Genomic DNA, 23,607 nt, shown 5'->3' on the forward strand with positions numbered 1-23,607 from the left:
TTCTTTCTGTCAACCCAGAAGACTTCCAGTTTGAGACAAGGACCAAGAGTCAAGAGGAAAAGGGTGGTAATCAACTGGGAATTGAGTTGGGGTACCTGCTTCAAAATATCTCTTTTGATTTGTTTTTGTACCTGAAATCCCACCACTAGATTTGAAGATTTTTCTCTCTAACTTAAGTTGTAATCCAACATGACTGAAGTCTCAGATTCTGGAAGCTCAAATATAAAGCAAATGTGGTAAGGATAGGCAATGGAATCCAGAGAACCCAAAGCCTAATTCAACAGTTTGGCCCAAGGAGCTGTTCCAATATGAAGATCATTGGTCACAATTCCTATTTCTTAGGAGGCTATGATAGGTTTGATTCTACAAGGACAAAGTTGTTTTGAGAGTCCCTATTTTCTTGGTTCGTTCATCTCCTACCTGCTATTCCACTGGCTTCTGATAAAAGATTGTTTTCTAAAAATTCTGTCTACCCACTACTAAGGCTGAGAAAGGTTGAGTGATTTGCCCAATATCACAGAGTAAGTGATAGAACCAAGATCTGAATCCTCACAAAGCTGGTGTTCTCAATAACTTCTCAGCATTTTTTCCCCCACTATACTAGTACAATTCCATGCATTGTTAAGAAGTAACTCCACAGAAATGTTTGTTTTGGGTCCTTTCAACCACTTACTTTACATCCCAAATATCATTTCCCTGGTGCCTTCTCAAAACTGACTTTCAAATTGTTTTATTAATGCTTGGATGAAAAATGGCGAAATGGCTGGCTTTCCCAGGATATCTTCATTTTGATAACAATAATTTAAACTAAAACAATGAAGATTTAACTTTAGAATTTCAAACATTATGAAGAAAAGAGGTTAGTTCTAAGTATGACAAAGTGGATTTACCAGAAATATCTTAAACTTGAAAAATATGAAAGGCCCTTCAACAAACTGAAACATGTTTTCAGCATTACACTACTATAAATCGAACTACGGTTCAAAGGGTTGAAAGAGGGTTTTTTCCAAGCTCCTAATTTAAATCAGCAAAAGAATGGCTTCAGGTTCCCACAACATGAGCCATTTGATGGGATATTTTAACAAAAAATATGAAAAACAATACTGCTGTGATGCTTTTAAAGGAGAGATAAGAAGAATGGTTGTTAGCCAAAATCCTTTATTCTTGATTTAAAGAAAAAAGATAGGAGGGAAAGCCTTGCTTTTTAAATTCTTCTCAGTCTGGTTTCTCTGACAAACCTGTTTGATAGGCATCAGGGACCTTAAGCGGTGTTTCCAGGGAAAAAGTAGCCATCACTCATGCTTCATCGGATTTCTATGACAGAATGATCACATTCTGTAGAACCTGGCATAAGCACATCATTATTAAGCCTTGCTTTAGCAATTCTTAACTGATCACCGATGCTGCAGTCCTCAGTGGCTCCTCTCTGTTGGCACTGTTTGTAGTTATTTGACCTTTTCTCAGTGGATAATCCACACAGAAAGCCCTAATTACTTCCCCAGCTTTGACCAGCCAGCAGTGTGAATAATCAATGACACTCATTTAGGTATTGCACAATCAGATGCTTATGGTGTTTAAAGAACATTTTTCCATTGACTTGCCACAGCTGTAAGACAATTACAAGCAGTAAAGCTGCTGCTGTAATCACAAGATGACCAGGTGACCTTGCAGATTTAAAGTTGATGACTGGGGCCTTGACTGGGACAGAGTCATGATGCAGAACATATTTTGGGAGAGAAAGGAAGCTTTATTATATACTAATGTGACATGCTCAGCCCTAAGAGCAGTGTTCTGAAATACTGACAAATCACAAGACTCATATTTGCAGGTAAAATTCACCATTTATATCCATGGGCTCAGCTACTTCTTTCCATTGTACATGAAATAGTAAATAAATAAGAATAGAAAAAATATTGAAGTCTACCCATACTTCTCTCTAAGCCTTTTAAGGTAGAAATGAAGATTAAAAATGGAAGTAAAATGTCCTATCTAAATAGGTATTTACAGGTTTCTAGGATGTTAAATTTTTTTAACATATTCAAATTGCAATGAATCCTTATGAACTCTCAGGCCAACTTCCCCCACAAGGATCACTATTAAAAAGATGTGAGGTTTGGGATTCTTTGAAATAATGACAAATTACCAAATTACACATAATGCTAAATTATAACATAAGCTATAGGAAAATGGAATATGGTATTTCTAATAGAGTATTGTTCCTGGAAACACTACTGTACTGAAAATCTTTTGGAAACAAGGACTGATCATCTAAAGTTTTGGAAATGCAGGACACAATATCCTTTTCATGGAGATTTACAATGGCATTAGCATATTAAAGGTTCTGGGACGTGTTTCTCAAAACAACTTTTGGAATGCTAGTTTACAGGTCTTTTTTTTCCCTTGTTATTACATCTTATATAAAAAACCCCGTCTCTACTAAAAATACAAAAAGTTAGCTGGGCAGGGTGGTGCGTGGCTGTAATCCCAGCTACTCAGGAGGCTGAGGCAGGAGAATTGCCGGAACCCAGGAGGCAGAGGTTGCAGTGAGCCGAGATCGTGCCATTGCGCTCCAGCCTGGGTAACAAGTGCGAAACTCCATCTCAAAAAAAAACAAAACCAAAAACAAAAAAAACCTGAATTTGTAATTGTGGGTTTTTGTCTTAGAATGTGCATGAGTAGATTTTCTACTTCACTCTTCATAAAGTTTTGTACTTATTTATTAAAAGGAACACAAAATAAGATCAGTAAAAACAAGCAAGAAAATAAGTTGGTAGAACAATAAAACAGTTATGTTCCTGGCTGAAAAGACAAAGAAAAGGACGTGTACTAAATTAGGGACACAGCAGAGGAGAGTTTTGGAATGGAAAAGGTCTCAAATAAAGAAAAGGAAAGGGAGGTGTGAGGTTAACACACAGACTATCTTCTCCTTTTTCAAACTGAAGGCTGTCCTGATTTAACCTGGCAAAAGAAGGCAAACCAGCTCATCAGCATGCAATTGATGATTTATCCAGCTTGCTGTCAGAGAGAGCACTGTGTAAAGACACAGCAGAGAATGAGGAAAAACAGGCAAACCTTAGTGCGTAAGCCAAGAAGGCAAATCACTAAGAAAAACACACACACAGTGAAAAGACCACACATTTGCTGGTATGATCTTGATTAATCCTAAGACAGCTGAAGTTTTCATGTTTGGGGTTCCTGGGATGTATAATGTAAGTTTTTACTCATAGAAGCAGAATCCAATTCATAGTATTTGTAGCAAATGAGCTGGTTTTGGAAACATCACTTTTAGGTTCAGCAGGCATCACTATGTTTTCCTTTAGTGTATGCCATGTTTGGGTGATATTTATAATTCTTTCCTTATATATGTTTATTGCTTTGTTGGAAGCTGAGGTCTATATTTTTTTGCATTACACAGCACCCCAAGATTAGGGTGGATTTACTTCTTATTCTATAATACTGCTTTTCAAGGACCCGATAACTCTGTATAACTGGTTCCAGCTTGCAATGTGTCCGGGAATTTTTTTAACTTTTGGAATCCATTGATGTCCTCCAGAAACATTCATTTTTAAATATCACCAAACCATCAAGCATATGAGGTTATTATTAAGGTCAGTAGTAACAGGCAGTTAGAAACATAAGGGAAAGTGGGTTGGGAGGCAGAGGCAACAGCATCAGGAACATTTACCCATGCATATTGCTGACCAAGTAACTTCTGCAATTCTGTAAAACTCAGTCTTTTAATTAAAGGTCTCCCAGTGAGTGTGGCAAGACAGTGTGTGGAATGTATTCAGGATTGCTACCCCTAGTCATGGATTTTACTGCCTCAACCCTTTAATGTCAGTATATGGCCTTTACATAACTGATAGCACCGAAGATCCCATTCTAAGCCTAAGCAAGAAATTTCTAGAAAATAAACTTGGGGCCGGGCGCGGTGGCTCAAGCCTGTAATCCCAGCACTTTGGGAGGCCGAGGCGGGTGGATCACGAGGTCAAAAGATCGAGACCATCCTGGTCAACATGGCGAAACCCCGTCTCTACTAAAAATACAAAAAATTAGCTGGGCATGGTGGCACATGCCTGTAATCCCAGCTACTCAGGAGGTTGAGGCAGGAGAATTGCCTGAACCCAGGAGGCGGAGGTTGCAGTGAGCAGAGATCGCGCCATTGCACTCCAGGCTGGGTAACGAGAGCGAAACTCCATCTCAAAAAAAAAAAAAAAAAGAAAAAGAAAAAGAAAATAAACTTGGAAGAAAAGAGTTGAGGGGGCAAACACCCAGTGAGTAAAATACATAAATATCTGGCTTCATACTGATCCCCTGAACACTAAATGTGAAATTTTAAGAACCGGTATATGGAATATGCACTATATACAGCTAAATTTTTTTTTTTTTTTTGAGATGGAGTCTTGTTCTGTTGCCCAGGCTGGAGTGCAGTGGCTTGCCCAGGCTGGAGTGCAGTGGCATGATCTCAGCTCACTGCAACCTCTGCCTCCTGGGTTCAGGCAATTCTCCTACCTCAGCCTCCTGAGTAGCTGGGATTACAGCCATGCACCACCACGCCCAGCTAATTTTTTGTATTTTTTTTTTTAGTAGAGACGGGGTTTCACCATGTTGACCAGTATGGTCTCGATCTCTTGACCTCATGATCCACCTGCCTCGGCCTCCCAAAGTGCTGGGATTACAGGCATGAGCCACCGCGTCTGGCCCTCGAAATCATTTTTAATGCTTACGGATAAGGAAACAGGCACAGAAAAGTTAAATGACTTGACAAAGATTACCGCTAGTATGTAGCAGAATAGACTACAAAGAGCTGATCCTCCAAATTCACTGCTTTTTATTTTGACTGCAACACAATGTTTCTCCTTAAAAAAACGTTGATTCAATGTAGGGTATGCAAATATATTGCACATGTAATAAGATATTTATAGATATGTCAGTTAAACTTTCATATCTTTCTCTTTAGTATAAGAAAGTACCAGGTTTATTTTAAGTACAAAAAAAATAGGCCGGGTGTGGTGGCCCACACCTGTAATCCCAGCACTTTGAGAGGCTGAGGCTGGCAGATCACAAGGTTAAGAGATCGAGAACATCCTGGCCAACAAGATGAACACCATCTCTACTAAAAATACAAAAATTAGCTGGACATGGTGGCATGCACCTATAGTCCCAGCTACTTGGGAGGTTGAGGCAGAAGAATCATTTGAACCTGGGAGGCAGAGGTTGCAGTGAGCTGAGATTAAGCCACTGCACTCCAGCCAGGTGACAGAGTTAGATTTTTGTCTCAAAAAAAAAAAAATAATAATTTAAAAAAGAAAAGAAAAATAAACATCTCAGGAAAAGAACTAAATAATTTTAAATGAGAAACCTAGGATTCATCATATGAACCATCTTTATGTTTATTCTTAGCCACATTGATTCAGTTGAGAAAAGATAAGCTTCATTTATGACATCCAAGATTCCAACCCATAATCAGAAACAGCACAATGGTCATGTTGAAAATATTTGTACTGCATTTGTGTCTATTTAGGGTTGTACATCCAAGTCTGCTTGCATTATTTGTATAATCTAGAGAAAGGACAGCTAATTTTCTTGTTTTGTCATTGACTAAACTGCCGTATACATGAGAGTGGTTTCTGCATTCAGAATGAGTTCCTATGCGATTAAGAACCAATTAAAAGGAATGCTTCTTAAGCCCACAGCAAGTAAGCAACTCATTATTATTACTATTTTCATTAAACCATTCAAAGCTTTCTTGATGTAAACACAATTTTCTTTCTGTAATCAGTCAACATACCTGAACATTAAAGTTTGTTTGGTTTTTCCAGAGTTCTAGTTGGTTGTTTGCTCTGGGGAATCTGGCCTCTTTTATAAAGTTAATAGTTTGGAAAAGGTACTCTAAGAAAGCTTCTAATGGTGCAATGAGTTTGTTTAACAAGCATTTCCAGGGAAAGATTTTGTTAAGTCATTTGGATGTTTCATCCATACAAAGCCAAAAATCTAAATGTCATAAATATATTCTTGAACATTTGATAAATGCGATAAATTGGACTGATTGAACTACATAAAATATTCATAACATTGTTCTCCATGAAAATGTATTCCAAGTTCCAGTTTAACTTGCCAGGAACAACCCCTTGTCTGAAAATCTATCTTGTGACCTAGCAAGAACACTCTCAGCAAGAGGGAGATATTCTTAATAGTTCGTAACCTAATTCTAAATTTGAAAATAGGAAGGAAAATCTTTGGGGCACATACTCCCCTAAGATGATCCACACTGTGATCAAACAGTGGTCTAGAAACAGACTTTCCATGCATTCCTGTGTAAAAGTTGTCAGAACTAGACTGTTCTTACTCTTCTTTTTTTTTCTACTCATTAAATGTCATGTTTACTAATCTAGCACCATAATTCCAGTCTTAGGACCTCCCGTGCAGTTGGAAAGTGAATAAGGGAAGAGGTGAGTATGTTGGAAATGTAGGGTAGTTCTCAAATTGGGGCCCCATTTTGCTTGCAAGAAACACAGGGTCTAGCAAAGAAGGGGAGCACTGAGGCTGAAGATGAAAACAAAGGCTTTTGGTTCAGATGGTAAAGGAGGCCCTCAAGAGCAGTAGCATCAGTGTATCCCGAAGGCAGTGCTGGAGGCAGCCTCATGAACTAGGAGGTTTCTTCTTGGCATCCAAGTCCTTTTTAATATCTTCAAGTTTTTTAGCCAGGTTTGGTATATCATAGTTCTGAGCCAGATACATTCCAACCACGTTGCCCAGTGTAAATCCAAGCAGGAACTGAAGCATGATGTCGGTGGGGAGGGCGAAGAGGGTGCGAAGGGCGGCTGCAGCTCCGCTGGCCGGTCCGAGCCTGCCTCCCCATGCGCGGGGGCGGAACCCCCCCCCCCCCACCCCGCGACTGTTCTTACTCTTAGGTGTGAACTACAGCCCAGACTACTCTGACTCATATTCTAACTTTCTCTTTCCTGCAACATCTTAACAGGTATCACCCTGTTAATCATTTTCTAGGGATAGTTCTGTAGGTGGAAGCTGCTATAAAATAAGGCAATTTGGGAAAATCTTAAAGATTATCTAGACCAAAGCTGCCCAAACTTTCCCAGGTCATACCACTATAAATGTCTTAGTAATTTTTCATAGTGCCTCTAGGCCAAAAGAAATAACTAACAGTCTCATTTATTAAGTAGTTAGGTCCAAACAGTAAATATTTGGGTTCTAATAACTCAATAGGTGGTTTTACACACAAACACGCACACACACACACACATAAATTAAAAGCAAATAATATTTTTACTTAATTTCTAAACAGCCACAATTACTTCCTAATGAGATATGTACCCCTATTCAGCACTCACAGCTCAAACCTTGGAATTAAATTGCACATACTTCTTTCTCATTCTACACTGATTTCCACGTAGTACTTGCTTTTTTATCATAGCAATGGCCAAAAACCCAGCTTTACAAAGAGATGCATCAAAAGACATGTAATGTGAGCTAATGTAAACTACTGCAAGCTGTTCTTTTGCCTGGTGTCTGAAAAACATCAAGTTATCATTCTATTTCCCTTTAAATTTTAAAATGTCCTGCAACACCCTTGTGTGTTCACTGTAGCACCCCATGGCACCTTGGTCACAATTTGGGAATTGTGAATCTAATACCCTATTTCATGGATAAGCAAAGTAAGACCAAGAATAGTTAAGAAAATTTTCTAAGATTATCCAGCTAATTATGTTAAGTAAAAAACAAGAAGTGGTGTTTAAAATACTGAGAATTTAGCCCATGTTCTTAAATTTAAATGGATCCCACAGATCTTGATTCTGCAGAGTAAACCTATGGACAAGAAACTAACCCTACCTCCCAGGGCATTCCTGTCTTTGCATTTACTACTAGATGGTCCTCAACATAGTGATTTTTTTTTAAGGTGAAAGGAGTTAAGAGACCTACATAATAGCACAGAATTAATTATAGAACCAAGAGTAGCACCTGTGTTCAGAGCCCTCATTCAGGGCTTTATCACATCACAATTTCCTTTCCTCCTTTATCTAGAGGCCCTCTTCATGTCCTCTACTCTACTCATCAAACTCTACTTTCTTCCTTTTTGCTTTCCCTTTTTGTTCTTCAGTGCATTACTTCCAGGAACCATATGTCCTTATGGGATCCTATTCCCATGCCAAATCTTAGATACTATGGTAGAAGCTACTGTTCATCTCCCAGTATTCATTCCCTCCTTCTTCTTTATAAAAGGACACTCAGTTTTTTGCTGGGCTAACTACAATAAAGATTACATTTCCAGACTACTTTACTGTTAGATATAGCCATATGATGAATTTCTGGCCAATGGGATATAAGCAGAAGTAATACATGCAATTTCTAAAAAGTGTCCTTAAAAAGAAGGGATGTGACCTTTCTCCCTTTCTTCTACCTGTTGGCTGAAATTAGAATATAACGACTGGAGTTCAAGTAGCCATTTTGGACCAGGAGGAGGTTACAACTTAAGGGTAGCAGAGCAACAATACAGAAAGAGCCTAGTTCCTGTTGATCTGGGTTCTCTTTACAAACCCTGGTCTGCTCCCATCTGGATTTGATTTATATAAGAAAGAAATACATTAATAATATTTAGGCCACTGCAGTTTGGGGATTTTTGTTAAAACCAGCTAAACCAACTACTGAACTAATAAATACAGACTATCTTCATAATAATATAATAACATATAATGTACTTTAGAACAACTTATACAGATTTGCACTATTATATATTTAACATATGTGAAACCTTAGGACACATAACTCCAGGCACCTGTCAGAAGTATATGAAACCAAACTCACTACCACCCCTTGAGGACTGAATGAAATTTTCATAGCCTATGTGTCACATGGAAACATATTTTATAAACCAAGTGACACCTGACTAAAATATATAAAGTTAACAAGTTTTCTTAAGGGGGTAAATTCTCACATAAAATTGGTCTAGTTTAAGATGACAAATAAAATACTTTACCTCCATTATCTCCCTCAACCCCATTAATGATGGAAGAGAGTCCTTAAAACATAAGCCCACAGAGGAATAACAATGAAAGAAGGAATGAGGTCACAAAATTGTGTAAACTGGAAAGCAGATGAACAAGCAATAAGACTGGAAAAAGCTGAATCTGAAATGGGCAGTGGGAATAGCTAAGAAACAACTTAATTTGCTTCAGAAAAACTGATATCATAAAGCACTCAGGAAGTGAAGAGGTGAACATAAAGCTATTCTTTCCTACGGGTGGTGGCTCATGGCTGTAATCCCAGCACTTTGGGAGGCTGAAGCAGGTGTATCACAAGGTGAGGAGTTTGAGACCAGCCTGGCCAACACAGAGAAAACCTGTCTCTACTAAAAATACAAAAATTAGCCAGGCATGGTGGCACACGCCTGTAGTCCCAGCTACTCGGGAGAGTGAGGCAGGAGAATCACTTGAACCCGGGAAGCGGAGGTTGCGGTAAGCCGAGATTACACCACTGCATGCCAGCCTGAGCAACAGAGTGAGACTCTGTCTCAAAAAAAATAAATAAATAAAAGCTGTTCTTTCCTCAATTTCATGCAGCTAGACAACTGCCCCTCCCCAGTCTCAGGAGATGATAAGATGTTTATTCTCTGGAGAGGGTAAAGTACGGGGAATTATGACTGCAGGAACCCAGGCACAACTGCAATAGAAGTTATCATACTAAAAATAGGGAAATTAAATGAAAGTTTGTCCTCTCGTATTCCACTCTCAGAATGTTGGCAGCCAAATTTGTATATTCTAAACAGGAGTCAAGTGATTCTTTTGAGGAAACATGACCAACCCAAGATAATAAACCTAAAAATTCTGATACTATGAATAGACAACCAAAATATGTGGGAAAAAAATTCCTAGTATGAAAATCAACTAACAAAACAAGTGAAGATAAAAGAGAAACCTGGAGGACATAGAGACTATGCATAGAGAAGAAAACGTTTAAAACACAAACGAGATCTTTTATCACACCTGAGAAAGACATGAGAAGTTATTATAACTATGAAAGAACAGGATGTTTAAGAAAAAAATCAAAGAACAAGAAAGATCTTGGAAAATTTATAAAGGAATTGAAATTACCTTGAAGAAAAGAGAGAAATAAAAGTGATTTTTTTTTTTTTAATGATGAGAGAAGATGAAAAAGGAAAAGGAGCAATTTAGGACATCCAATATCTGTTAACAGGAGTTCTAAAAAGGGACTGGAGGAAATCCATAAAGAAATCATCTAAGAGCTGGGTATGGTGGTTTATGCCTATAATTTCAACACTTTGGGAAGGCAGGAGGATTGCTTGAGGTCAGGAATTCAAGACCAGTCTGGGCAACATAGTGAGACCCCATCTATACTAAAAAAATTTTAAATTAGCTAGGTGTAGTGGCTCATGCCTGTAGTCCTAGCTACTTGGGAGGCTGAGGTGGGAGGATTCCTTGGACCCAGGAGTTTGAGGTTACAGCGGGCTGTGATCATGCTACTGTACTCCATCCTGACAGAATGAGACCCTGTGAAAGAAAGAAAGAAAGAAAGAGAAAGAGAGGGAGAGAGAGAAAGAAAGAAAAAAGAAAGGAAGGAAGGAAGGAAAGAGACAAAGAAAGGAAGAAAGGAAGAAAGAAAAGAAAAGAAAAGAAGGAAGGAAGGAAAAGAAGGGAAAGAGAAGGGAGAGAGGAGAGAGTGGCTGGGCAAGGTGGCTCATGTACGTAATCCTAGTACTTTGGGAGGCCAAGGTAGGTGGATCACTTGATGTCAGGAGTTTGAGACCAGCCTAACATGGTGAAACTCCATCTCTACCAAAAATACAAAAATTAGCTGGGCATGGTGGTGCATGTCTGTAATCTCAGCTACGTGGGAGGTTGAGGCAAGGGAATTGCTTGAACCTGGTAGGCAGAGGTTTCAGTGAGCTGAGATGAGATCAGGCCACTGCACTTGGCAACAAGAGACAAACCCCATCTCCTCAAAAAAAAAAAAAAAAAAAAAAAAAAAGCAAGAATGAAAGAAAGAAAACTTACCACTAAAGAGCTTGAGTTTCCAGAAATGAAAAGACTCATGGAGTACCACAATGGATAAAAATAGACCTACATCTCTATAAAAGAAGATTATTATGAAATTTCAAAGCCCTGGGCCCCCAAAAAAGATTTTAACAGATCTTAGATTAAAAAGATAAAAATACAAGATTGACAATGAGAATGTCATCAGACTTCTCAGTAATGATATTGAAGCTAGCAGGCAGTGGAGAAATGCCATCAAAATTATAAATTTTATTAATTAAATATGAAGATAGAATAATGGATTTCAGTCATTTAAGATCTCAAAAGTTTATTAGAAAGCTGTTAGAAGATATGATCAATCAAAATAAGAATGTGAAGTAGGAAAAAAGAAAGACATAATATCCAGAAAACCAGGGGATCCAACACAAAAGAGGCAAAGTGAATTCTTTGAAGCAGGGGTCAGCAAACTATATAGCCAATAGGCCAAATTCAGCCTGACACCTATTTTTACATGGCCCAAGAATTAAGAATGTTTTTTACATTTTTAAGTTATTTTTAGAAATAAAAATAAGAATATTCCATGACACCTAAAAACTATATGAAATTAAAATTTCAGTGTTCATAAAGTTCACTGGATCACAGCCACACTTATTGATTTATGTATCATCTATGGCCGCTTTTGTGCTGTAAAGCAAAATTAAATAAATGTACCTAAGGCTATATGGTCTAAAAAAACCTACTTTACAGAAATTTGCCTTACCCTAGAGGATGGTAAAGGAACATCCCAGAATAACAGCTATGCAGCTAGTCTAAAAAACAACTGACCCAAACTAGAACAAATCAGAAAGTCATAGGAGAGAGATCCCAAAAAATAAAATTGATGGACTCTCTGAAATGTTTCAAAATACTAAAAGAAGATTTGACTAACTTGGGAAGGATTTATAAATAAACTGGTTATCAGTGCATAGAAAATTAAATGAAAAACAAGAGCCCTATTATATTGTTTTTAAAAAGTGGTACAGGAAGAAAAATTATTGTAGTATACTACATGGTTAAGCTGTGAATAGAATTTATATAGTCATAATAATGTACATACTGAATATTAAACAAAACAAAATTATAATAAAATAATTATGTAAGGAAAATCGGGAACTAGAAATGTACCACGTAGTAATGAGAATGCTGGTGTCAACAATATTAAATGAAAAATAAGCCGGGCGCGGTGGCTCAAGCCTGTAATCCCAGCACTTTGGGAGGCCGAGGTGGGTGGATCACGAGGTCTAGAGATCGAGACCATCCTGGTCAACATGGTGAAACCCCGTCTCTACTAAAAATACAAAACATTAGCTGGGCATGGTGGCTCGTGCCTGTAATCCCAGCTACTCAGGAGGCTGAGGCAGGAGAATTGCCTGAACCCAGGAGGCAGAGGTTGCGGTGAGCCGAGATTGTGCCATTGCACTCCAGCCTGGGTAACAAGAGCGAAACTCCATCTCAAAAAAAAAAAGAAAGATAAATTCTTAGTTTTGTACAGTCAAGAGATATGTGTAAAAAAAAATGTCAAGAAGCAGCAGCTTAAGATTTAGTGATATTTAGCCAAATACAAAGAGAAAGAGCTCGAAAAGTTCACAGTGCTTTCTTTAGTGATTGGGAAATAGGGCAATGGTAGAAGAAAGGAGAAACAAGACAGACCTGCTATTTATCAAAGTAAGGCCTGTAGACAATTTAATTTTTTAAACTATTCGTATATATAAATTTGAAGCAAATAAAAACTAAATTTGATATTAGCCCCCCCAAATGAAGAATTCTCATATATATTTCTGATTGTTTGGCATACTTTACCAGGTAAGTTTTTCAAGTAAAGTTTATAAACACATCTGATTTGAGAATTTTAAACTGTTTAAGAAATAAAGATTTTTTTTTTTTTTTTTGAGATGGAGTTTCGCTTTTGTTACCCAGGCTGGAGTGCAATGGCACGATCTCGGCTCACTGCAACCTCTGCCTCCTGGGTTCAGGCAATTCTCCTGCCTCAGCCTCCTGAGTAGCTGCGATTACAGGCACACGCCACCATGCCCAGCTAATTTTTTGTATTTTTAGTAGAGATGGGGTTTCACCATGTTGACCAGGATGGTCTCAATCTCTTGACCTCGTGATCCATCCGCCTGCCTCGGCCTCCCAAAGTGCTGGGATTACAGGCTTGAGCCACCGTCCCCGGCCTAGAAATAAAGATCTTATTTTACATACCAACATGTATTTAGTAAGTAAAGCGAAGGGATTTTTTTAAAACATTATTTTTTAAGTACTTAAAATTCCTTTATTTTGTTCTACTCTGTTTAGATCATTACTACAGAAAAGAACTTCTCTAAATACTAACCACTTCAACTTCATTAGATCACCTAAAACAACTTAAAAGATTTAATGGAAGAGTGTTTATACTATGGAAGACAATTAGGTAAGAGAGTTAATGTAAGAATAAGCTATCTTGTTAAGCAGGTCATCCAAAGAAAGGCATGTACTAACTACTTTCGTGTTTTAGCTAAAAAATATAAACAAATATGAAATGAACACATTAATGTTACAGTTACAAATAAATAACAATAAAAATATAGTTTCAATTGGACATCCAATACATTCCCAAATTTGTTTTTCAGTATTATCTTTCAAAGTCAGTCAAACATGGCACATATTTTGTAAATGTCCTAGATTTTACATGAACTGTATACAGAGTTTTTATTTAATTTATTTTTCACATTTATTTTACACTAGTATTTGATGACCAATTTTAAATTGGCTTAATTAGAAATTACCTTAGTATTTCTGTTTTTCAGTTTTGATACTCTTCATCCAAATGATGATTGGTTTGTAGCAATTAGCATTTTAGCCAGGGAAATGGTTTACAAACTATGCTCGTTTAAATCCATTTTGCTAAAGAGAGAAAAAAAAGTGCTATTTAGTTTAATATTGACAGTATTTTTAAATTGTGCCTTAAGTTCACTTATGAAATAAATTTGAAAAATCAGAAGGGCTAAGTGTATTTACCTACACTCCTAATTATTTACCTGAACTCCATTAACTATAATGGCTTCTTCTAAGAAGACTGCAGGTACTCTCCCTGTTCTTTACGGAATGTAGCAACTGTTTCTCAAATCACTTTCACGAGAGCATTATGCAATTTTATCTGTCTATATTCTATTTCTACTTTATATTGTTGTTATATTGGAGTTATACAGGAGTGTTTTCTATCATTGCAAAAGCCAGATAAAATAGTTTAACTACTACATCAAGTAGGGAATTATATATAAAAATTGTCTGTTGCTGTCTACAGATTATGTCTGTAAAAGTTAAAAGCATTTTTTGCCTTTTAGAGAGAACAATCCCAATGCCTTCTTTGCCTCACATATAAATTATCTTTTAAGGGACCAGGTGCAATGAGCAAAGAGTTGGCTGTCTTCCCAACCCAGCTTTGCATTTTTATTTCTAAATGTACTTGTAGAGCTAAGAGTCACAGACATGCAGAATTTAGAGTTTACAGCCAAGTCAAGAATTATTTTCCTGCAACTTTTGCCTTCAGGGAGAGAAAGGGTTGGGGAATGGCAATTTGAGAGAAGTTATCTGAATTGAGATGAATTTAATTGCTTTTCCTGTTAATCTCCCTGCCTACACAGGTGGCTGTGAGAGTCCTCTCTATCTCTACCAGATCCATGTCAGGGTAAACATTACAGGAACCGAGAATTTGGAAATCTGGTCCAGGCAGTTCTCCAGCTCTGTTCCAGATGCAGGATGAACACAATTCTCTTGAAAGCATTTGTGTGTGTGACATTACTAGACAATTAATATTTGGCAGAACACCAGTGCCTACTCCTCCCAAACAAGTTTGGAGTTAGTCCTTGAAAGTGTAGGTTCACAATGGCATGGGATTTTTCGTAGAGTTGATTGATACTCCACAGTATTTATTTATTGATATGATTTTTAACTCTGTGAGGCCTGCTCCAGAGTACTCATGGGAGGACAAGAAATTTCTAACTAACTAGGAAATGACTAGCAGGGAGGCTGCCTTGCGATACTGTTCAGACAGAGAAAGTAACATTATCCTTCATCTTGGTTTCTACATTTGCTACCATTAACCCTATATATTCCTATGCCCATTATGCTATAGTCAAATGAGAATATTCTTTCTGCATTTTGCTCTATTTAAAAAAGGCAGTGCAATCACATGCATTTCCAACGAACTAAGTTCATCTAACTTCTGATGTGATTTTCAGGAAATCTCTTAGAACACGATTATCTTAGACACCAGTCAAGTTGGAAGTTGAAGAGAAACACAGAGCCTTTGCATTTTCTGTTCCCTGACCTAGAATGCTCTTCATATGGCCAGCTTCTCATCCTTTAGGTCTTGGTTTAAATGTCACTTTCTCAAGGAGATCTTTCATTACTACCCTTTCTAAAGCAGATTCCCTAAACCTCCATCACAGCACTTTTTCTCTCCTTCATAAAATTACTACACAATTATTATAATTGTGCACTTCTTTTCTTCTCTCTCCCCCACAAGAACGGAAGCTTCTAGAGGTATTATATTTCCAGGACCCAACAAGTATTTGGCACACAGTCTATCTACAGTATACCCCCAAAAATATTTATGAATGAAGGAGTACTGAAGATAACTGAGGAACTTTACTGAAACATTAGAACATTTTATTTTTGATAAGTATATCAGTCAGGTTCTACTATATTATTCAGCAATAATAAACAACTCCAAAAATCTCAATACTTAAAACAAAAAAGATTGTTTCTTGCTCACTTTTTATGTGAGCTGCAGCTTTGCCCCAGTGGTCTTCATTACTTGGTCCAGGCTGACGCAGTGGACCCTATCTGGTACATACCCTGACTCATCTCTCATTCTCACGGGCAGAGGGAAAAGAACAAGGACTGTAGAAAATACATAGTGTGTTTTAAACTAGGATCTGAAGTACAGCACTTCTGCTCATAAAATGTTATCTTACAATAGAAATTTCTAGGAAAATACTACAATCAGCCTTAATAGGATATTGTTCAGAAACTGCTACTAAAATTTGTAGCCTGTTTATATTTATGTATATTGTATGTTAATATTTGTATCTGCAGTTTACTTTGTTTATATTTGTGTATATTGGTCTTTATTCCTGGGTTTCTTGAATTACAGAGTCATATCAGAAATTCTGTATATCCTAAAACTTAAAAGACTTGTAGGTGAATGGTACTTGTATTCTGTTTCCCTGGTTAATTATGTCTTTGCAACTCACTGGCCTGAGTATTTTGTAGGTATTTACATATCTTCATCTGTACAATAGAAAGTCAAGGGTCTCGGCCTGGTGCGGTGGCTCACGCCTATAATCCCAGCAGTTTGGGAGGCCGAGACGGGTGGATCACAAGGTCAAGAGAACGAGGCCATCCTGGTCAACATGGTGAAACCCCGTCTCTACTAAAAATACAAAAAAAATTAGCTGGGCATGGTGGCACGTGCCTGTAGTCTCAGCTACTCAGGAGGCTGAGGCAGGAGAATTGCTTGAACCCAGGAGACGGAGGTTGCAGTGAGCCAAGATCGTGCCATTGCACTCCAGCCTGGGTAACAAGAGCGAAACTCCGTCTCAAAAAAAAAAAAAAAGAAAGTCAAGGGTCTCAAACTTCTCAGTGGCTTTAGTTCTGCCAGTATTGAAGGAAGTTGGCATAGATAAAAGTTCTTCCATGGTCAGAGTAAATGACTGAAATAGATAAAGAGAGGCTATATTTGTCCTAAATCCTTAGGGTGACATTTAAGTAATAAACTTTATCCTATGAACAATGCCTTAAGACAAAATTAATTAGTCAGTCATAAACTACCTATGTTTTCAATTTTGACTGCTAACTTTGGTATCTGGGTACCTTTGATTTCCATACTTATAATAGAATCCTCTAATAGTTTTCAGCACTACATTGGTAATATTGTTGGTAATACCTATTTGAGATGAAAGTTTTGAACTATGATCTTAGCTACAGTAAAAAAGAAAATTAAACCAAAAACAATTCTCAATCAAGTACTTCTATGTTGAAAGTTTTTTTGTCTTGTGACCTTTCTCCAATCTTGTATCATATTGAATTATACTCTATAGAATACTGTGAGGCCGGACACGGTGACTCATGCCTGTAATCCCAGCACTTTGGGAGGCCAAGGCGGGTGGATCATGAAGTCAGGAGATCAAGACCATCCTAGTCAACATGGTGAAACCCTGTCTCTACTGAAAATACAAAAAATTAGCTGGGCATGGTGGCGCATGCCTGTAATCCCAGCTACTCAGGAGGCTGAGGCAGGAGAATTGCCTGAACCCAGGGGGCGGAGGTTGCGGTGAGCCAAGATGGCGCCATTGCACTCCAACATGCGTAACAAGAGTGAAACTCCGTCTCAAAAAAAAAAAAAAAAAAAAAAAAGAATACTGTGAATGGCATTTTTTACAAGGAATCTTTTAGAAACTATGTACAACATAAATCAACATTGCAAGACTTTGTATGTACATTTTAGAAAACTGAAGATATATGCGTGGGTGGGTAAATAAAATAATACGTGAGCTCTATTTTGCCCTGTGAGATATATCAGTCACGGCATCCAGAAGAAGTAGGCACAGAATTTAAGCTCAAAGTCTCTCCAGTTCCACCGACAGCTCCTATGAACAAAAGCCAGAGTATGATTACCATCTCACTGAGAATTTCCCTCTGTTTACTCTGTCTTTTTCCTAGATATTATTCTTAGTTGCCTTACCGGTTCCTTTTAAATCTTATTTTCCAAATTTTTAGTCATTTTTATTACCCACTACGGAGCCTGGGCAAAGTCTTCAGTTTTGACATAAAGGCTTATATTAGACAACAAAAGTATGTGTCCAGCATATAAACAAAAATATGCTCCTTGTCACAAGGATTTTATATTAAAAGTAAAGAAATTTCTCAACTTTCACACATACAGATTTGTGTAAATCCTATGGGAACTCCAAAGAGGAACCATATTATTAAGTATCATTTTTCTCAGTATTTAAAACATACAAGGGAAGAAAGCAACAATTTAGCCCTTTGTGTAAAAGAAACAGGATCGAGTTCATTTTCTGTTCCTCTTCCTTAGAGACAACTACAACCATTTCTGATTATTTTCATACCTGCTATGGTTTAGTCAACTTCTCTAACAGTTGTGGAAAGTGAAACATCTACATAAGATTGTGGAAGAGCTTTTTTTAATTTCTGCAGTCACTACCAGATGCAAACAAGGTGCTATGTCCCTGCATGCTAGTATTGCTAAATTGTGAGCAAAGAAAGAAAAAAGACTGATTTAGATAATACATTTAAGATGCTTGTTAAGTAAAATGTCAAGTAGATTCATGTCTTGCCTTGTTGATCACCAGCCAATCAATGACTCTTGAACCTGGAATGACCAGGTCAACGTGCTACCACTGCTACCCGTGAGAGAGAGACTGCATAGATCATCTCTCAGAATGACAATTACTATGTAGGGCTATAGTAATTCCACAAGCCCTGGTCATTGTCTTGCTTAGCAAGAGGCTTCCTATGCTCTCACAGCTAAATACCAGCTCACTCAGATCCTGACACAAGGGAAACAAAAAGGCCTTTGGGATATCAACTCCCTGGTGACCCAGGTCTGATCAAAATTGAGTTTCATTCTGCTTAGAACACGTTTCTGTGGGTTTTTTTTTTTTTTTTTAAGGATTATGGTAAATGAAGCCTTTGAGTGAGCTGTGTTTTTTCTTTTGCATATAAATGAATATGAATATGAATACTGTCAATAGACAGACATCTGCCATCTTACCACTGCCACCCATCCCAGTGACTTTTTGTTGTTGTAGGTTACTCAGACTAAAATGTCATCATAAGATATAAATCCATCATATTTCTGTTTGGGATCAATACTACATATTTACTGTTATTTGTCATCCTTTAATATGTGTACTTGTTGTAGCCGGTAATCCTTAAATTTGCTCTGGAGATTTAGAGATTTCATCAACTCCCCAAGATCAAAAGCCTTAAAATTTTTGTTTGCATTTACATGCAAACCTTACAAAGTTCTCAAGGGGGAAACAGTGGTAAGAGCATTCTTCAAATCCTTGTTAATTGTTAACTGTCAAATCCTGATGGTGAAACCTGAGAGGTTTGTTTTAACAGGGGGGAAAAAACATGAGGTTAATTTTAAGGTTTCTTAAATTCAGTGGTGAACACTAACAATATTTTTTCTCATCAGCTCACTTAAAATTTAAGTATAATTGTTAGTCAAAGCTAAAAGGCTTACAAAAGCATCAACTTGTTTTCTCTCTTTCAAAGACAGATGTAGAGTCTGCCTGGAGGATTATAATTAAGGCAAACTAAGTGGGGAAACTGGTATTTTAGGCACATTATTTTAAATCACTCAAGTCCCTAAAGAAATTCTCAGCAACAGCTGTTTCTTTGATCATCCTAATACCATTGAAAAATAATATGTAAGATTAGACTGCTATATATCCCTAAAATTAGCAATGAGCTGAAAGACAGAAATATACATCACATTTTTAAATCGCCTGTCTTGCTTCAGAATGACTTAATTAACAATGAAACCATCTGAAAAGACAATTCTAAATCAACTCAATAAAGAGACCAACTATTCAGCAGGTAAGATCACAAGTTCAAGTATATTATAAAGTATATGTGTTTATTAATATATTACTTTACATATATAATTGTAGTTCTATAAAATAAAACTGAATCGATCATTTACAAAACAATACAAATCAGCCAGGCACAGTGGCTCATGCCTGTAATCCCAACATTTGAGAGGCTGAGGCGGGCAGATCATGAGGTCAGGAGTTCAAGACCAGCCTAGCCAATGTGGTGAAACTACTAAAAATACAAAAATTAGCCAGGTGTGGTGGCATGTGCCTGTAGTCCCAGGTACTTGGGAGGCTGAGGCAGGAAAATCACTTGAACCCAGGAGACAGAGGTTGCAGTTAGCCGAGATCACACCACTGTACTGCAGCCTGGGCGACAGGGCAAGACTCTATCTCAAAAAAAATAAAAAAAATAAAAAAAAATCACTTTAACTGGCTTTTATAAATAATTTTTTAAAACCTCATTTGTATAATAAAATATGAGAATTATTATATGAACACCTCTCAAATCCAGACTTTTTAATAGTCTAGTATTAGAGTTCACATATAATCTATATCCCCATGAAGGACTCTAGCTGTTGATGATATTCTCTGCACATATAGGCTTTAGAACTGGCAGGATTTTCACAGTAACTGACCATCTTCCACCTTAAAATATTCAGTAATAATGATGGCTCTACCTTTTTTTTAATCTCTAGATCAAGCTATTTAAAATATGAATACTATCTAAACAGAAAACCATACAGATAATTTTTTTAAAAAAAGCAAAGACTTTTTTGTTTTATTTTTGTTTAGAATAGTATACCCAGAGGCCGGGTGCAGTGGCTCATGCCTGTAATCTCAAAACTTTGGGAGGCTGAGGCAGACAGATCATGAGGTCAGCAGCCTGACTAACATGGTGAAACCCTGCCTCTATTAAAAATACAAAAAAAAAAAAAAAAAAAAAAAAAAGCCGGGCGCAGTGGCTCAAACCTGTAATCCCAGCACTTCGGGAGGCCGAGGCGGGTGGATCATGAGGTTGAGAGATCGAGACCATCCTGGTCAGCATAGTGAAACCCCGTCTTTACTAAAAATACAAAAAATTAGCTAGGCATGGTGGTACATGCCTGTAATCCCAGCTACTCCAGAGGCTGAGGCAGGAGAATTGCCTGAAGCCAGGAGGCGGAGATTGTGGTGAGCTGAGATCGCGCCATTGCACTCCAGGCTGGGTAACAAGAGCGAAACTCCATCTCAAAAAAAAAAAAAAAAAAAAAAAAATTAGCCGGGCGTGGTGGTGTACAACTGTAATCTCAGCTACTCAGGAGGCTGAAGCAGGAGAATCGCTTGAAATCAGGAGGTGGAGGTTGCAATGAGCCAAGATCGTGCCACCACCCTCCAGCCTGGGTGACAGAGTGAGACTCCATCTCAAAAAGATTAAAAAAAAAAAAAAAAAAAAAAAAAAAAAAAAAAAAAAAGATGCGATTGAAAACTCTCAAGCCTATTTGCTTAGCTCAACTTTACTATTTTAACCCTCTGTAGCACGAAAAGGTACAGAAAAGTCATACACAGACTCTGAAAAGGCTAATCATTTTACTCTCATTGCTTTTTTTTTTTTTTTTTAGAATTTGCTGTAACCCACATATATTTGTCTCTGAGAAAAGGTAACTATTGTGATTTACATTTTAACAGTGATCACAAGAAAATATTTATCAGCATTTTGGATACTTGAGGGCTAATCAGGTACTAAATTAGGTACTGGTGGTCACTAGGGGCAGAAATCCAAAAACCCTCTTCTCTGTATTTCAATCGTTCAGTGATACTTTAGGTGCACAGCAAAATCCTGCATAAGATCTGAATCCCTCAAGTTAGAATAAATTATGTGCAAGTAGTTTCAGCACTAACTGAATTTTAATGCTATAGTCTTTGAAAATCAATTGTTAATACAGAGCTACTATCAATCATATGAATACTTTAATTACCAGAACACTCTATTTCCCAACTGCCTCTTAAAGTTGATGTTAGTAATAAATGCTCCTTACAAGTTTTGTGCCTGGGCACCATGGCTCACATCTGGAATTCCAGCACTTTGGGAGGCTGAGGCAGAAGGATGGCCTGAGTCCAAGAGTTTGAGACCAGTCTGGGTAACAACACAGGGAGACCCCCATCTCTACAAAAGCTGAAAAATCAGGCAGGCATGGTGGCATATGCACCCATGATCCCAGCTACTCGGTAGGCTGAGGTGAGAAGATCACTTGACCCCAGGAGATAGGGGCTGCAGTGAGCCATGACTGCCACTGCACTCCAGCCTGGGAAACAGAGTAAGATTCTGTCTCAGAACAAAACAAAACAAAACAAAAAGGTTAGTAGTTGATACTCCACTTAAATATCTTTTTCCACCATCATTTTAGTGTATTTCTTGAGACGCTACTTTTAATTGAGATTATCACTCTTCTTATACTACAATATATAATATACAGGATTCTTCTTTGGTTAGTCATAGAAGTTACCAGAGCCTTTTATAAAGCTCCTGATTGCAAAGATTCCACTAGTATTAAATATTCCACTGGTATTTGCTATAAAATACCAAAGTTTGGTTCACAGACATGCACAAAAGAGCAAGCAAACTAATTACTCTTACTATCCTAAAATAACAAAGAACAAAACAAATAGATTTTCCTTTGGTTTACCCTTGGTATCCTAACTTTCTATTTTGACTGAATCCTTCAGCACATTAAAAGTCAAGACAAAGTTTGGAGCTAAGAGCTGATGAGATTAACTCAAAAATGTTTTTTCTCCCTAAGACCTCCTTTGAAAACAATGTTAAATTATTCTTGTTCTGAGAATGAAGACTAACTATCAAACAGATAAAAGCTATTTTCTTCTTGTGTGTACATCTATGAGGTTTGGAAGTGCTAGCAGTGGTAAGACAGGACAAAGGCAAGAGGTTTTATGGTAGGGTGATACCCAGCAACATACAATCTTAAGAACTCCAAGGCTGGGTGTGGTTGCTCATGCCTGTAATCCCAGCACTTTGGGAGGCTGAGGTGGGCAGATGATGAAGTCAGTAGTTCCAGACCAGCCTGACCAACATGGTGAAAACCCATGCCTACTAAAAATACAAAAATTAGCCCGGCATGGCAGCATGCACCTGTAATCTCAGCTATTCAGGAGGCTGAGGCAGGAGAATTGCTTGAACCTGGGAGACGGAGGCTACAGTGAGCCAAGATTACACCACTGCACTCTAGCCTGGGCGACAGAGTGAGACTCAGTCTCAGAAAAAAAAAAAGGAAAAAGAAAAAAAAACTGAATTATGATTCTCTCATTTTTCATTGTGTGCATATCAATTTTGACAGTTGTTCTGCATAACTGTCTCACAGGACTTAAATTTTATACTAACTACAGGTGTATTCATTTCCTACTACTGCTGTAACAAGTTACCACAAACTTAGTAGCTTAAAATAACTGTTATGAACTGAATGTATCTCCCCAAAGTTCATATTTTAAAACCCTAATCCTCAGTGTGATGGTATTTGAAGATGGTGCCTTTGGGAGGCAATTAGGTCATGAGGGTAGAGCTCTCCTGAGGGAATTAGTACCCGTATGAGAAGACAGTGACCCTTCTTCCTCTCTTCCTACCATGTCAAGACACAAAGAGATGACAGCCATCTGCAAACCAAAAAGTGGGCCCTTGTCAGACTTGGATCCTTATCAGGTACCTTGATCTTGAACTTATCAGACTCCAGAACTATGAGAAATAAACATTATACCCAACCTATGATATTCGTGTTATAGCAGTCCAAACTAAGACAATAACACGTACTTACTCTCTTAATTAAAGTTATGGAGGTTATACGTTTTAAACCAGTTTCATTGGGTTAAAGTCAAGGTGTCAGCAAGACTTATTCCTTCTGGAGGCTCTGAGAAAGAATCTACTTCCTTATCTTTTTTCAACTTCTAGTGGCTTCCGGTAT

General features: G+C 37.7%; 1 protein-coding gene across 1 annotated transcript; it reads right to left on the minus strand.

Annotated features, from left to right (window-relative positions):
- Window positions 1–6,547: 6,547 nt before the first annotated feature.
- On the minus strand, window positions 6,548–6,871 carry STMP1 (short transmembrane mitochondrial protein 1). The gene has a single exon (XM_003935149.4). It carries the CDS (start codon window positions 6,784–6,786, stop codon window positions 6,643–6,645), a length of 144 nt encoding a protein of 47 aa, XP_003935198.1. The 5' UTR covers window positions 6,787–6,871; the 3' UTR covers window positions 6,548–6,642.
- Between the last annotated feature and the right edge of the window lie 16,736 nt (window positions 6,872–23,607).

Source organism: Saimiri boliviensis, chromosome 10, assembly GCF_048565385.1.
Source record: "Saimiri boliviensis isolate mSaiBol1 chromosome 10, mSaiBol1.pri, whole genome shotgun sequence".
Lineage (NCBI taxonomy): Eukaryota > Metazoa > Chordata > Mammalia > Primates > Cebidae > Saimiri > Saimiri boliviensis.